This window comes from Hyaena hyaena, unplaced genomic scaffold (assembly GCF_003009895.1).
Source record: "Hyaena hyaena isolate Hyena2069 unplaced genomic scaffold, ASM300989v1 scaffold_474, whole genome shotgun sequence".
In the NCBI taxonomy this organism is placed as follows: domain Eukaryota; kingdom Metazoa; phylum Chordata; class Mammalia; order Carnivora; family Hyaenidae; genus Hyaena; species Hyaena hyaena.
Window position 1 is genome coordinate 715,167 of NW_024081104.1, and position 14,514 is coordinate 729,680.

At 65.0% G+C, this 14,514-nt stretch overlaps 2 protein-coding genes across 2 annotated transcripts in view; both read left to right on the plus strand.

Annotated features, from left to right (window-relative positions):
- Positions 1–10,195, plus strand: part of SPATC1 (spermatogenesis and centriole associated 1) — a 21,007-nt gene extending 10,812 nt beyond the window's left edge. Inside the window, exons 2-5 of the mRNA XM_039254174.1 lie at positions 3,405–4,217; positions 4,332–4,859; positions 4,948–5,087; positions 9,855–10,195. Coding sequence (XP_039110105.1) covers positions 3,405–4,217; positions 4,332–4,859; positions 4,948–5,087; positions 9,855–10,184 — 1,811 coding nt within the window. The 3' untranslated portion in view covers positions 10,185–10,195. The remainder of the gene's footprint in view (positions 1–3,404; positions 4,218–4,331; positions 4,860–4,947; positions 5,088–9,854) is intronic.
- A 1,996-nt stretch (positions 10,196–12,191) lies between these two features.
- On the plus strand, positions 12,192–14,513 carry LOC120246537 (sphingomyelin phosphodiesterase 5-like). The gene is made up of 7 exons (XM_039254125.1): positions 12,192–13,247; positions 13,346–13,418; positions 13,585–13,725; positions 13,838–13,927; positions 14,020–14,083; positions 14,161–14,296; positions 14,369–14,513. Exons 1-7 carry the CDS (start codon positions 12,420–12,422, stop codon positions 14,459–14,461), a joined length of 1,425 nt encoding a protein of 474 aa, XP_039110056.1. The 5' UTR covers positions 12,192–12,419; the 3' UTR covers positions 14,462–14,513.
- The last annotated feature ends 1 nt before the right edge of the window (position 14,514 follows it).

Genomic DNA, 14,514 nt, shown 5'->3' on the forward strand with positions numbered 1-14,514 from the left:
TGAAGCAGAGTGTGGGGGGGGCGGGGGTGAAGTCAGAGAGGTGACTGATCATGGAGGGCCTTGAATGATCTAGCACTTAAAACAGGACCGTAGCTGGTGGGCATTTTAACTGGCACACGCCGCAGACGTTGGAGGGGGAAGGCTGGCATCGGGAGGCCAGCCGGGAGGCTCCCGCGATGATGGGCCACGTGCGGGCCCTGGGCACAGGCGAAGGTGCGGCTGGCGGGTGGGAGGCAGCGCGGGCGGGACTCACAAGTGCTGAGGCCGACCGCTCGCCTGGGGCAGACAGTCCGCCGACGGGTGCGCCCCGGGGGACCGGAGTCCGGGGTCCAGGCCGCGGAGGGGCGGGGCGTGGAGCTGGTCCCCGGTGCCCCCGAAACCCGGCTCGCTGAGGACGAGCAGAGGGCAGACGAGGTGGGACCCGCGGCATCCGGGGCAACCAGGTGACCAGGGGCCTGATGCCGAACCAGACGGTTCCGCCCAGGGGGGCGCCCCGCTGTACGGGTGCCGCCCAGCGGCCAGTAAGCGGCCGAGAGCGGAGGTGGGCCCTGCAGTGTGGGCGCCCCTGCCGAAGCCTGGCTGGAGAGAGTGGAGGAGGAAGAGGAGGAAAGGAGGCAGGTGACGAGTAGATCCACCTTAGACGGACGCGGAGGAGAGACGTGGGGGCCCCCACGCGGGAACCTGATTCCCAGGTCTTGGGTGGGGGCGCGGCTGCCCGGGGGGCCCGGGCTGTGCTGAGGCTCCTGCGGCTCCTGGCTCTGCGGCTCCTCTCCCGTGTCACCCGGACCCTCGGGGGAAACGCCGGCTGGCCAGGCGCCCCGGGCCCCATCTGTGTCCCTGCTTCCTCCTGCCGGCTCCGCCCGGCCCCCCCTGACCTGCGCACCCTGCCCTTCCCTTTCGGGCTCTCCCTCTCCGCGCCCGTTGGCCCACACTTGAATTGTGTCTGACCCTAAAGCAAAAATCTCCAAAAAGCTAAAATGAGAAATCATGAAAGATCCGACTGGTTGATTTGATTGTGCAATTTTAATGTATTCATTTGGAAAACGCAAGTAACAAAACTTGAAACAAAAGTAAAGTGAGGTGCCTCTTGCCACACAGTCCCTGGGCAGACATCAGCCCAGGGACTTCGGGGAAGGGGGATGTGACGACGTTTCCGAGGGGCCTTAAGGAAGGCGGATTGAGGGGTGCGCATGAAGGACGTCTAGAACGCCTATTTTCAGGGGGAGGAATCGATACTAATGATGTATGTGGTCTAACGCCCAACATCACTCACCGTCAGGGAGAAGCAAACCAAAACCACCAGGAGGGGTCACCCGCACCTGTCAGAATGGCCGGAGGCCACAACACCCGCAACAACAGGTGCTGGCGAGGACGTGCAGATAGGGGAACCCTCGTGCGCTGCTTTGTGCAGCCACCCTGGAGAACAGCATGGAGGGTCCTCAAACAGTTAACAGAACGACTCTTCAATCCAGCAATTGCACTACTAGGTATTTACCCAAAGGATACAAAAATCAGATTCGAAGGGACACATGCACCCCGATGTTTATAGCAGCGCTGTCAGCGATAGCCAAGTTGTGGAAAGAGCCCGAGTGTCCACCGATGGATGAAAGGATAAAGGAGATGTATGTATATACACACAATGGAGGATTATTCAGCCATACAAAACTGAAACCTTTCTATTTGCAACAACATGTATGAGGCTAGAGAGTATTGTTCTAACCAAGATAAATCACTTGTCAGAGAAAGACAATATGATTTCACTCCTATGTGGAATTTAAGAGACAAAACAAACAAGCAAATGGGGGGAAAAAGAAAGAAAAAGAAAGGAAGAGAGAGGCAAAGCAAGAAACAGACTCTGAACTCCAGAGATGACACTGCTGGTCACCAGAGGGGAGCGGGGTGGGGGACGGGCGAGCTGGGGTGGGGAACGGGTGAGCTGGGGTGGGGGATGGGTGAGCTGGGGGGTGAGGATGAAGGAGCACACTTGTCGTGATGTATGGAAGGGTCGGTTTTCTATGCTGTTCTCCAGAATCTAATATTACACTGTATGTTAACTGGCTGGAATGGAAATTGAAAACTTAATAAAAAAAGATGTCTGTAGTAGAATTAACTGTCGTTGGGAAAACTGGAGTCGATCTGATGCCCAGCGACTTGAGGAGGCTCCATGTGGTGGCGCGTGCCCGAGCCTGGGAACCGCGACGGCCACGGAGTGCCGTCCTCGGACAAGGGTGTCCCGGGAGGGCCCAGCTGGACGACGAGGTGGACGGACGGACACGGGCCACAGAGAAGGCCCAGGAGCGAAGAACGGCGTTTACGGTTTTAACTGATTGGAAGAAAATCAAAGTAATACTATTTCTGGACATGTGGAAAGTACGGGAAATTCAAGTATCAGCGTCTCCGAATGGAGTTTTACTGGCACAGACCCCAGCACGTGCTGGCACCGCAGCCGCGAGGGGAGTGGTTACAAGAGAGGCCGGTTGCGACGCCGTGTTCACCTCCCGCCCTTAACAGACAAGGTCCACTGACCCCTGATGGCTAAACTCGCGGAGAAAGTCAAGTCAACACGGAGCTTTTCCTGACGACTCGGCGGGAGGAGCTAGGACTACCAACCGCTTTTCCTCTTTCTTCCGACTTTCCCGGGGTATCTCCGCTCGCTCTCTGCGGTGCGCGCCTTCTGCTTTTGTGCGGGGTAGTTTTCACACTGCACTGCCCCCAGCTTCCGGGCCCCCAGGGGTCTTCTCCCCAAAAACAGTGGTCATTCAAGGGCACTCTCCTCAGGAACTCAAGGGAAAGGGGCTCTCGGGCCCCCCACAGGGACCCAGGAGCGGGAAGTGGCGCATCTGGGCGGGTCCTCCTGAATGTGCGTTCACTGTTCCCGGGGACACCGCGCAGCCAGGGACCCGCCGAGGCCCTGTGCCTGTTGCAGCTCCGGCCTCCCGGCGGGTCCCCCACCTGGCAAAGCTCGGCTGTCCCCACCGGACAGTGGTCAGGAGACCCAGGCCCACTGCTCCCGCCCCCACCCCGGGAATGGATGGGTCAACTTGGCAAGCTGGAGGGGCACCACCAGGAGACCCTCCTCAGTGAGGGGTCAGCAGCTCAGTGCAGTGGGCACGTGGAGGGCCGGGCAGCTGTGGGCGGTCCCAGTGACTTGGGGAGGAGGCAGGGGTGCAGAGAAGTGAGCGAGGGGAACAAGACTGCCTCAGAGGCTGGAGAGGCAAAGGGCCAGGCCCTTCGGTGGGATCTGCCGCGTCACCCCGCAGTCCCCATCTGAGGGGGAGGATCGTTGCCCGGCCCACCCAGGAGACGAGGCTCAGAGCTGGTCAGCTTGTCAGAGGCAGGCAAGACCCTGGGGTCTCCCCGAGTGGGGCTGCCAGGGGTCTCAGTGCTTTCTCTGTGTCCCCCAGGTGTCTTCCTGCCCCCGTCCCCAGCAGCAGCAAATGAGCCTGTCCTGGAAGAAGTGGGCGTTATGGCTCTGGCACCCCTGGCCGACATGCTAAACAGCCCGGAGCCCGGCCCCGCGGCAGGCCCCCTCGTGAGCCCCCTGACGGGCCCCCTCAGCACCCTGCTGCCTGCTCCAGGGTCCATGCCACAGAGCAGCCCGTTCACCAGCGTCCTGCCGAGCTCCTGGAGCAGCCACCTGGCCAGCCTCTTGGCGGCGCCCCCAGGAAGCACACTGGGCAGTTCTATGGGCCAGCTCTCCACCGGCCCCCTGACCTCGACCAGCGCCCTGGCCGGCCTCAGGGTGGCGCCCCCCGGAGGCACGCTGGGCAGTTCCATGGGTCAGCCGTCCACCGGCCCCCTGACCCCGACCAGCGCCCTGGCCGGCCTCAGGGTGGCACCCGCCGGAGGCACGCTGGGCAGTTCCATGGGTCAGCCGTCCACCGGCCCCCTGACCCCGACCAGCGCCCTGGCCGGCCTCAGGGTGGCGCCCCCAGGAAGCACGCTGGGCAGTTGCATGGGCCAGCCCTCCACCGGCCCCCTGACTCTGGGCGGCGCCCCGATGGGCCCTGTGACAGGCCCAGTGGCCATCTCTCTGAGCAGCCCCCTGCCCACCTCCACAGCTGCCCCTCTAGGTGTTTCTCAGCACCTTCTGGCCAACCCCATGAGCAATCAGGTGCTGTCGGAGGCCCCGAGGGTGCGGCCCACAGAGCCGATCGGAGGATACCCCTCTGGACTCCATCCCTCCGCTGCAGCAGGGCCTGCTGGCACCACCAAAGGTACCCGGTGCAAGGAGAGGGGCAGCAGGGCACCCCCAGCCCCCGCAAGGCCGGTCATCGGTCCTGCCTTGCTCTGACCCTCCTTCTCTCCTCTCTGTCCCACAACGTCACTAGTCCCAATGTCTGCCGAGCACCCGCCGCCGATCCAGAACCTGGAGCCCCTCAGCATGACGTTTGTGGGCGCGCCCATACACAGCTCCACCCCCGTCGGGACCGCGGCTGCATCTGGCCCCGGGAAGGCCTTCTCCTACGGCACCTCAGACGCTGAGAGCCAGCCCGGTGCCCCCCAGGGACAAGCAGTTCCTGCATCCGCCCCTGTCACGCCAACTGCCGCCCCCACTGACGGAGTGCTCGTCCCCGCCCCGCCCCCCACTCCCCAAGCTGCCGCCACCGACTACACCTCCGCCAGCACCGCCCACGCTGCCCAGTGCCCACCCCCATCCCCCACCCGGGTGCACCACTCGCCCACCCCCCACTCCCCTCCACGAAATCCCCACTCCCCACCTCGAACCTCATCCTCCCCGGCTTCGGTGAACGACCCCCGGGGTCCACGCGGCACAGAACCATCTCGGAAAAGCATCATGGAGCTGGAACGGAAGCTGGCCCACCGAAAGAGCAACAAGCTCCCCGACAGCCCCCGAGGTCAGTGAGCAAGTTCAACACAAGTGCCGGGGTCTCCCCTGAGGCCCCAGCCTGGCCGCTGAGCACTCCCCACCCCTGTTGTCCCCAGAGTCGAGGCAGATGGCCTGGGAGCGGCTGGTGGGGGAGATCGCCTTCCAGCTGGACCGCAGGATCCTGTCCGGTATCTTCCCGGAGCGCGTGCGCCTCTATGGCTTCACCGTCTCCAACATCCCAGAGAAGATCATCCAGGTGCCCGGTCCCACTCACCACCAAAGGCCCTGCCCTGTCACCCAGCAGGGGTGGGGAGGTGCTGGCCTTGGAGGAGCTGCCCAGGGGTGGGGGTGGGGGGGACGCACGGGGCTGAACACCGTTCTTCCTCCATGTCAGGGCGCCCTCGGACTCTGGCGAGTTGGCGTGCAGTGGCCAAAAGGTGTCCACGCCATCTGGCAGCAGGAGCCTGCGGTCCTCGCCACGTGGCCTCCCCAGGGACAGGGCAGGGTGGGGCCCCGAGCATGGTCCGGTCTGCACTGCCCCCGCCTTTGTCACTGCTGTGGCTTCCGGTTGGCCAGCCCTCACTCCCCCCACTAACAGATCGATGCCTTCCCCACCCGACGGGTGCCCTCCAGAGCCTCAGGGACCGCAGGCCCAGGCTCATTCCAGTACATTCTTGGCACGCCATCCACTGAGCCTGGTTCCTGTGAGGGGCACGGCAGACGGGGCTTCTCAAACGTCCTGGGCGCCCCTACCTGGCATCAGTTGCGGGACGCTCTCTACGGCCGTGGGAGGGGGGCAGGCGGGGGGTGCGGGCTGTGCTTGGCTGGGGGCCCAGAGGCGGCTGTCTAGAACCATCGCCTGTGCCCCCTCCGCCACCAACGCACCAGCTCTGGCTGAGACCCCACGCCTGGGGCGGGAGAGGAACGCCTTTTGGGCTCTCCCTGGGCAACAGGCCTCTGTGCTCCTGGCAGCTTTCTCTCCGGCGTCTTTATCTGTAGACCACAGACCTGGTGTGTGACTGGCAGGAATAGCCCGGGTACCGTGGGCTCATCCGTGTCCAGGCTTGAGCTCGCCTTTTCCTTTGATCAGTGTGTCCTTTGGTTCAGTTTTCAGTTTTAACGTGGTCAGAATGATCTCCGTTTCCCTTTACTTGTTTGTACTTTACCTTTCACGTCTCCCTTAAACCTAGAGTGGTAGGGGAGCTGCCCAGCCCGGCCCCTCGCCCCTCTCTGCTCCCTCTCCGGCCCCTCTCCACTTATCGGGAGCCAGTGCGTCTGCCCAGGACCCCACAGTCACAGCACTAGGTGAGAACTCTTCGAGGAGAGCAGGAAGCCACCTTTGTCCTGGCGTCTGAGGACGTCAAGGAGCTTGGCGCCCCCTCGGCCAGCGCCTGTGGGGGAGGGGCTGTGGCTGGCACCGAACGCTCATGCCGTCTCCAATCCCAGGAGCATTGGCCCCATTCACCTTCCATCAACAATGACCAGTGCTGCCAGGGTCATACCTTCCGCCCGAGCTCCTGAGAAGCGCCCCGCCGAGCCCGCCCGCACAGACGTTGTCTTAGGGGCCAAACGCCGCCCCCCCCCCCCCCCCCGGCTGGCCCCCTGCAGGTTGGCCATGTCTGGTACCACCTGAGGAGCATAAAGACGCTCTCTAGGCCATCCTGCCTGCCTGCCGGCCCGGCCCGTGTGTTGGTTCCTATCAGCATCCAATTCCACTTTGCCCAGACTTTTATTTCCTTTCCTCAAAACATCTTGTTTTTCTGCACATTGAACTCCAGTGTCGGTCGTCGCTAGAATCCCTAATTCTGTAACCCTGGTCACACCTGGTGGCCGAACCTGGCTCCTTTGTCTCACGAATGCCGTAGAGCGTGACAGCTGAAAAGCTTTCATAGAGACCCACTGCTGAAGGAGGACTTGCAGACTGTTCTCAACGAATTTGGCCATCTTTTTTTATAAGTTCACGGTCACCTGTGCCATCTTTTAAGCTCAACTACAAGTTGCCCCAGTGCCCAGACCTGTCACCTCTTCTCTTCAGCTGCAAACATACTCTGCTTCGGGTGTGTGTGTGGAGGGGGTGCTCTGAGCATCTTCCTTTCAGGTCCCAGTCACAGCAGACCTGCGCCCAGCCGCACCAGTGCCGGTGCCACGGAGGGGACCTCGTGGCTGGGTCCGGCTGGGTCCTGAGCCCCCCCACCCCCCAGTGCTTTCTGCTGACTACGGTTTTGGGTTTTGCCTAATGGTTTGCTTCCGGCTGCCATGCCAAAGTCTTGCTCTGGTTCTAATAGCCTGTATATCATCTTGGCTTTTCTATGTAGACAGTCATAGTGCACAGTGTTTAAAAGAAGCAGAAAATACAGCAACCTCGTCCTGTGTCTGACGTGACTACAAACGCGCATCTCAGGCCGCCCGCTGAGGGGGATGTGTGTCCCGGCTTTTTGCCAGGTCTTCTTCAGTCAGTTCTTGGTTGCAGATAATAGAATCGACGCTAGCTGATGTAAACAGAAAGAGGTTTATTATGTTAAGGTGAGGACACAAAACTGGGCACAAAAGTTAGTACCGCTGACCCTGAAGAACCAGGGTCACAGCCACTCAGTCTCCGGGGCACCTGCCCCCCGGGAGGCACCGCCTGGAAGTTCCACTCATGTGCCCGCTGGGCAGAAGCCCAGGTCGCCGGGGTCCCTAAGCCCCAGGGGAGTCTTGAAGAGGCTTCCAGCTTCAGAAAAGCACTGGAAGCTCTAGAACAGGAGCCTGATGAAGCTTCAGCACCTGCCAGATCACGTTAAGTTTATCCTCTTCCTCATTTATTGAGACCTTTGGGGAGTTTTCTTAATCATGAACAAATACTGATCTTTTAGAATGTATTTTCTGTCTTTCGTTGAAAAGATGACACTTCCCTCCCTCCCTTTTAACATTTCGGAAGGACACACGAGAAGGTATTCTGATTGTAAACCGCACTGCATCCTGGTGTTTTTGTTTTGTTTTGTTTGTTTCTTGAGAGAGAGGGAGAGGGAGACAGGGTGCGGGTGGGGGAGGGGCAGAGAGAGGGAGACAGAATCCGAAGCCGCTCCAGGCTGCGAGCTGTCAGCCCAGAGCCCGACGCGGGGCTCCAACCCACGAACGTGAGATCATGCCCTGAGCTTAACCAGCTGATGCCCCCTGGGCGCCCCACCCTGGTGCTTTTATTGCCTGGAGATGCCGTTTGCGGTCATTTACGACTTCTGCAGCTTCGCCGAGCTGCTGTGACAGAAAGCAGGCGCGTCAGGACCCAGGGGCGCCCCCTCGGGGAGCGCCGGCCGGCGCCGCCCTCGGCGCCAGGGGGCGCCCTGGGTCCCGGACTCCGCCCAGGGGCGGAGCTCCCGGCCCCAGTCTCACCCCATTGGCCCGGCTCGGTGACGTCAGCCGCTGCGCTCGCGGGGCTGTGCGCGTGTAGGACGCGGCGGGCTGCTCCGGAGTCGCCCCGGCAGCGTTGATTTCTCGCACTTGCCCTTTGCTCTACGGACAGGGGCTGAGCCGCACCGATCGTGCCGCGTGCGCCCCGCCTCCCTTATCACTGAACGCGTGGCCAGCGTCGTTTCCGGGAGGGCAGGTCTGGGTGGTGAGCACGCGTGCATGCTCGGGACCGCCTGTTCTGTCCCCGCATCAGGCCCGACGCCAGGCCCCCCGCTGGGTCTCCCTCGGAAGAGGCTTCCCGTGTGTACGTCTGCACCTGCATTCACCGATGCCCCTCCATGTCTTCACTCCCTACCGTGCGGCGTTCAGTGCGTGCCAGGGTTACGTCAGATAGACGGTCCCTGCGCTCGGGGAGCTCCCCCACTCCTGGGGAGGCCTTCAGTAAATAAGAAAACCCATAAAGATGTGTGCCACCGGTCCCGGGGGTGACACACGCTCTGAGGGGCGGGCGAGTCCGAGGGTGGGAGCCAGGCCCTGAGGTGGCCTGTCTCCCCCCACCTGTCTGTCTATACTCTGGCCTCGTCCTGGCCAACTGCATCATTCCGCCTCTATTCCTTTGAAACCCAGTTCCGCTCAGCGTGAGCGCCCAGTGATGTGCCCCGTGGTGCCGGCACCCCCGCGAGGTGGTGTGCTCGGCACCCCCCAGAGACAGGGCCTCTACTTTTCAAATCACCTGTCAGGTGGTCTGCTTTCCTCTGTGTCTGAGCAGCGGAGGCTCAGACCCAGTGTGGGGATGGAAGCAGCCCTTGAACTAGGCTCTCCCTGGGGGCCCCTCCCCTTGCTCTGTGCTCTGCCTCCTGGTACCTTCCATGCCATGCATCTGTTTCTTGTCCTGGAAGTTTCTCTCCTCCTGGGGTCCTCATCCCTCGCACCTCAGCCCAGCACCCTCTCCCTTCCAGAGTCCCGCTCCCCACGGCCAGAGGCCAGGCGTCACTTTGGCTGAGCCCAGCCGGGAGTCCAGTGCTCTGTTCACAAGACCAGCTGGGGAGGAGAGGACGGGATATGCCCAGAGAGGGCCACGCCTCGGCAGCCGGCAGGCCGGGAGCCAGCCCGGGGCATCTAGGGAGCAGGTGGGGGGCGGTGAGCGGGCCAGGATGGGGACCCTGCAGGTCAGCCCTGGCCCCGGGAGGTGGGATGCGTAGGAGGGCCTCGGGCAAGCAGAGACCCCATCTACTTCAGCCCCGTCATTCTGTGGGCCTGGGGGCAGCGGCACTGTGACAGGTGTGCAGATGAAAATACAGGGCTCTTTGGTCAAAAACTGGAAAGAACTTCAAGACGGCGACAGCAGGGCATTAAGCTGCGTGCGGGCCCTTCTGAGCAGGGGCCCGAGTGAATGTCCATGTCTTGTCACATGCCCAGGAGGAGGGGCTGGTTTCCCGGTGAGACCAGGCGGGTGCAGGCACCGCGGGGCCGGAGGGCACGGGCAGAGAGGAAGGGGGCGGAGACCCACCCAGGTCCCTCCCCCAGGACACGTCCCTCCAGCACGGTCCCTCGGCCACACCCCTCGGCCGCGCTTCTCTCGCCTTTGTGCGGGCGGGAGCGGGAGGGACCCTGACGCCCCCCCTCCCCTCAGGCCTCCCTGAGCCCCAGCGGCCACAAGCTGGACGAGGAGCTGTGCCAGACCCTCACGCAGCGCTACGTGAGCATCATGAACCGGCTGCAGAGCCTGGGCTACAACGGGCGGGTGCACCCGGCGCTCGCCGAGCAGCTGGTGAACGCCTACGGCATCCTCCGCGAGAGGCCGGAGCTGGCGGCGTCCGAGGGCGGCTCCTACACCGTGGACTTCCTGCAGCGCGTGCTGGTGGAGACGGTGCACCCCAGCATGCTCACCGACGCGCTGCTGCTGCTCTCCTGCCTCAACCAGCTGGCGCACGACGACGGCAAGCCTATGTTCATCTGGTGACGCGGGCTCCCGCCAGCCAGGCCCGCCGCCCCGCTCCCCGGTGCCAGGCCATTAAAGCTCCGCACAGACGCGAGCCGCTGGGCCCCCGGCCAGAGCTCCTTGGGGTGCTGCCTCCGCTGGGGTGGCCCACCAGCGCTTCCTCCCCGCATCCCTTCAATCCTGCTTGCCCTGGGACTCCAGGCCCATCCGGGGTCCTTGGCGAGAGCCCCAAGACCCAAGTTTGGCTGCTGTCTGGCGGAGGGAGGCGGTGTCTAAAGGTCCCCAGGCTGTGCCTGCGGGGGCGGAGCAGCAGCAGGGGCCCCTGGGGCGGGGACGGGAAGAGCAGGCAGCCAGAAGGCGCCCACCTGGCAGGGAAGGGCCGTGGCTGTGCCGGGAGCTAAAGCCTGGGTGCAGAGCGGAAGGCAGGAGACAAGGTGGATGTGGGAACCCTTCCCCGTCCTAAGCTGTGAAGGGGGTGGGCTCCTGGACCCTCACTGAGGGCAAGAAGACAGAAGACAGGCGAGACCCTGGAGAAACTAGCCTCACCCAAACCCGAGCGAGGGGCACCCCAGGGAGACGTGGCTGATTGCTGAGGCTCCACAGGCTTCTGAGCCTCGGAGCTGGAGCGGGCAGAACCCACCAGCGGCCGCGGCCAGGGGCGCAGGACAGGCAGAGGGCGGAAGCAGACCAGAGCCGGAGGGGGCACGGGGCGTGAGCTGGACCCTCCGGGGTAACCTGCCGACCACCGAGAGGGGCCTGCAGATAGTGCAGGAACCTGAGGACCGAGGCCAGGATGGGGGTCCTTGCCAGGGCTCGCATGCGTGAGAGACGGGCAGTGGGGTGAAGCCCACAGAGTGGCCTCGGGCCTACCAGGGGTAGAGGCCAGGGCCCGCCGGGGAAGGGAGGGAGGCAGAAGGCGGCCGGAGGTGGGAGTGAGGACCCCAGCAGAGGTGGCTCCCGGCACCCGAGTGCTTGCCAGCCAGAGCGCTCCGAGGGAACAGAGGAGCCGCAGGGTTCGACCAGAGGCATCATATCAGCAGCCAGCAAGGAAGGCAGGGAAGGAGAGGGTTGTGGGGTGTGCTGGGGCTCCCTGCCCTCTCCACTCCCAGGCCTGCTACTTCAGGGCATCCAGCCAGATCCCCGGGGACAGGCAGGGAAGGACTCTACACAGAGAAACGTGAGATCTATAGATAGAACTCTCCCAGCTCTGCCTGCTGCCAAGGCCTAGCATAGGGCAAGATGCACCAGGAGCGGCGAACACACCCAGCGCCGGATCCGGGTTTCTAAAGGGGATCCGTCAAGGATTCCAGGAGAATTGGGGGCGGGGGAGGCAGAAGCCCCTCCTCCTTCCTGCAGGTAGTGGTGAACGGCTGTCCGGACCCGAACTCCTGGGCAATTTAAGAGCCAACCAGGAGATCCGTGGGGTGTGGTTCACAGCTCAAATTAAGATGTGGGCTCCGAGGGAGGGGCGGCGCAAATCCTTAACAACGGTCCCTCATCCGTTGATTGGATGGTCCATCAATCCAATCAATTGGAAGGTCCTCGGCGTAGGGTCACGGAGCCGTCTGTCACCACGGGGGACAGGCCTCCTAGGGCAGCTCTGCGGGGCTCTCAGTGGATGGCAGCTTAGGGCGTTCTGAGTCCATCCCTCCTCTGGGGATGGTGTCTTTGAACTCAGTTGCAGGACACCTCGACCCCGGGAGACAGGTGGGGGCAGGACAGACCCCTCAGTCAGGACGCTGGAGGGCCCGGACAATTCCGCGCGGGCTTGCGGGACAGGGGAGGGAGCGGGACGCAGCCCGCACCGCACTCCCTCCGCCAGCGCTGCGCCCGCTCCACTAAGGAGGGTCGCTCTCCATTTGCTGTAGGCTGCACCCCAATCACCGCTCGCGTCCGGCAGGTCTGGGGGCTCTCCTGGCGGCGTACAGGGGAGGGCGGGGCGGAGCGGGCACGGAGGATCTGGGGCGGGGCTGCGAAGCCAGGGGCTCTTTCGCTTTCCCTTTTGTTCCCTCCTACGGCCGCCGAGACTCCGCGCGGGGGAGGAGAGCTCGGCTTCCCGCGCGCGCTGGTCGCCGCCTGCGCCCGCGCCCCCACGATCCGGGGCGCAGCACCTACGCCGCTCCGCGCACAGGTTGCGCCACGTAGCCTTGACGCCTGTAACCCCCGCAGCTCCCGAGGACGCAGCGAGGAACCGATTCTCACGCTGGAAGCGACTGGGTCGCAGGGGCGCCCCGAGGCGAAGGAGCCCCGCACGCCATGCAGCCCCCTCCCGACTGGCCCCCGGCGTCCGGTGCCCTACGGCCTTCTCCCTTCCCGCACCCTGGACTGCACGCCCTCCACCGCCTTGCTCGAGCCTTGCTCTTCCCGGCCTACTGGGCCCTGGACCGGCTGCTGGGCCGCTGCGCGCCGGCCGCGCGCCCGAGCGGCCTGCGGTGGCTGACGGCGGCGGCGGGCGCCGGGGCCGCGCTGCTGCTGCTGCTGCTGGTCGGCCTGCCCCTGGCGCTGCCCGGCCTGCCGCTGTGGCTGCTCCTGCAGACCTGGCGCCGCCCCTTCTGCTACCAGCCGCCGCCGCAGTGCTGGGCGCCCCCAGCGCCCTGGCGCCCCCCGGCTGAGCCCGCGCGCTGCTTCAGCTTCCTCAGCGCGAACCTGTGCCTGCTCCCCGACGGGCTGGCGCGCTTCAGCAACCTGAAACACAGCCAGCGGCGCGCGGAGGCTGCGGGCGCCGCGCTGCTCGCCGGCCTGCGGCCCTCGCGCTACGGGGCCACGGGCTGCAGTCCGCCGGGGCCGGGGGCGCCCTGCGGGGTGCTGACGGCCGAGGTCCCGGCAGGTCTGGACTTCGTGTGCCTGCAGGAGGTGTTCGACCTGCGCTCGGCCCACCGCCTCGTGAGCCGCCTGGCACCCAGTCTGGGCCCGGTGCTGTACGACGTAGGCTCGTGTGGCCTGCAACGCGGGCCGCACCTCAAGCTGCTCGGCAGCGGGCTGCTGCTGGCCTCGCGCTACCCTCTGCTGCGCGCCGCCTTCCGACCCTTCCCCCACGCACGTCGCGAGGACGCGCTGGCCTCCAAGGGACTGCTTTCCACACAGGTACCTGCCCAACCGCCCCGCGGCGCCTCCTGGCCGGGGAGAGGGCTGGTGTGGGGTCGAACTGGCGAGGGTTGCTGGGGCCGTCCGTGGTGTTGCAGGCGCAAGTGGGCATCCTGGACGGGCGCCGCGTCGTGGGCTTCCTGCACGGCACGCACTTGCATGCGCCAAGCGGTGAGCCCCGGGGACGCGATCGTCAGCGCGCGGCCAGGCCGTCTGTCCTCTCTGCGCCCCAAACCTTTGGTCCACTGCCCCCGGCCCCGCGAGCCCGGGGGAGGGTCTGCGCCCGGGAGCGGCGGGGAGCGCGACTCCGCTGAGCTTTGCGTCCCCGCCCCCGCAGAGGATGGGCCCTTGCGCTGTAAGCAGCTGACGCTCCTACTGGACTGGATCGAGCAGTTTGAAGCCGAGAGCCGCCAGAGTGGCGAGGCCGTAGCCTTCAGCGTGCTCCTGGGCGACCTAAACTTCGACAACTGCTCGTTAGGTGCGGGCAGGCGGCGGCGGGGCGGGGCGGGGCGGGGCGGGGCGCCTGGCCGCGCCCACCAAGCCCCGGGGCGCCCTGGCCCCGCCCACCAAGCCCCGGCCTCTCCCCGCAGAGGACGCGCAGGAGCAGGAGCACCCGCTCTTCAGCCACTTCCGAGACCCCTGCCGGCTCGGCCCGCGCCGGGATCAGCCCTGGGCCCTGGGTACGGGGGCGCCCGGGCGGGGAGCCAACCTGGGTGCGGCTCGAGGGCCGCGGCTGCCGCTGACACTCCGCCCGTCGCCCGCCCTCCCCCAGGCACGATGCTGACCGCCTCCACCCTCCGCCACTCCGAGGCCTGCTCCCCGGAGATGTTAAGGAGGTGAGTGGCGACCTGGGGGTCAGGCACCGCCCGGAACGCTGGGGTGCCCTGGCCTTGGTGACACCATCCCTCCTCAGGGCCCTGGAGCAGGAGAAAGGGCGCCTCCGCTACCTGGCGGGCCCTCCGGGCGGAGGCCACCGGGCGGAGCCCTGGCGGGGCCGCCGCCTGGACTACATCGTGCACCGGGGAGCGGCCGGAGGCCCGCTAAGCCCGGTCAGTGGCGGAATTCAGGGCGCTGGGCGGGCTGCAGCTGGGGCGACTCCTCAGGCTGACTCCCGCCCCCAGGAAGCGGAACAGGTGACCTTCAGCACGGCCCTGGCGGGGCTCACAGACCACCTGGCCGTGGGACTTCGGCTCCGAGTTTCCGTGCCCTCCTGACACAGGCTCCCAGGCGACGGATGACGACGGACGGACACGGACGCGCAGCGTCA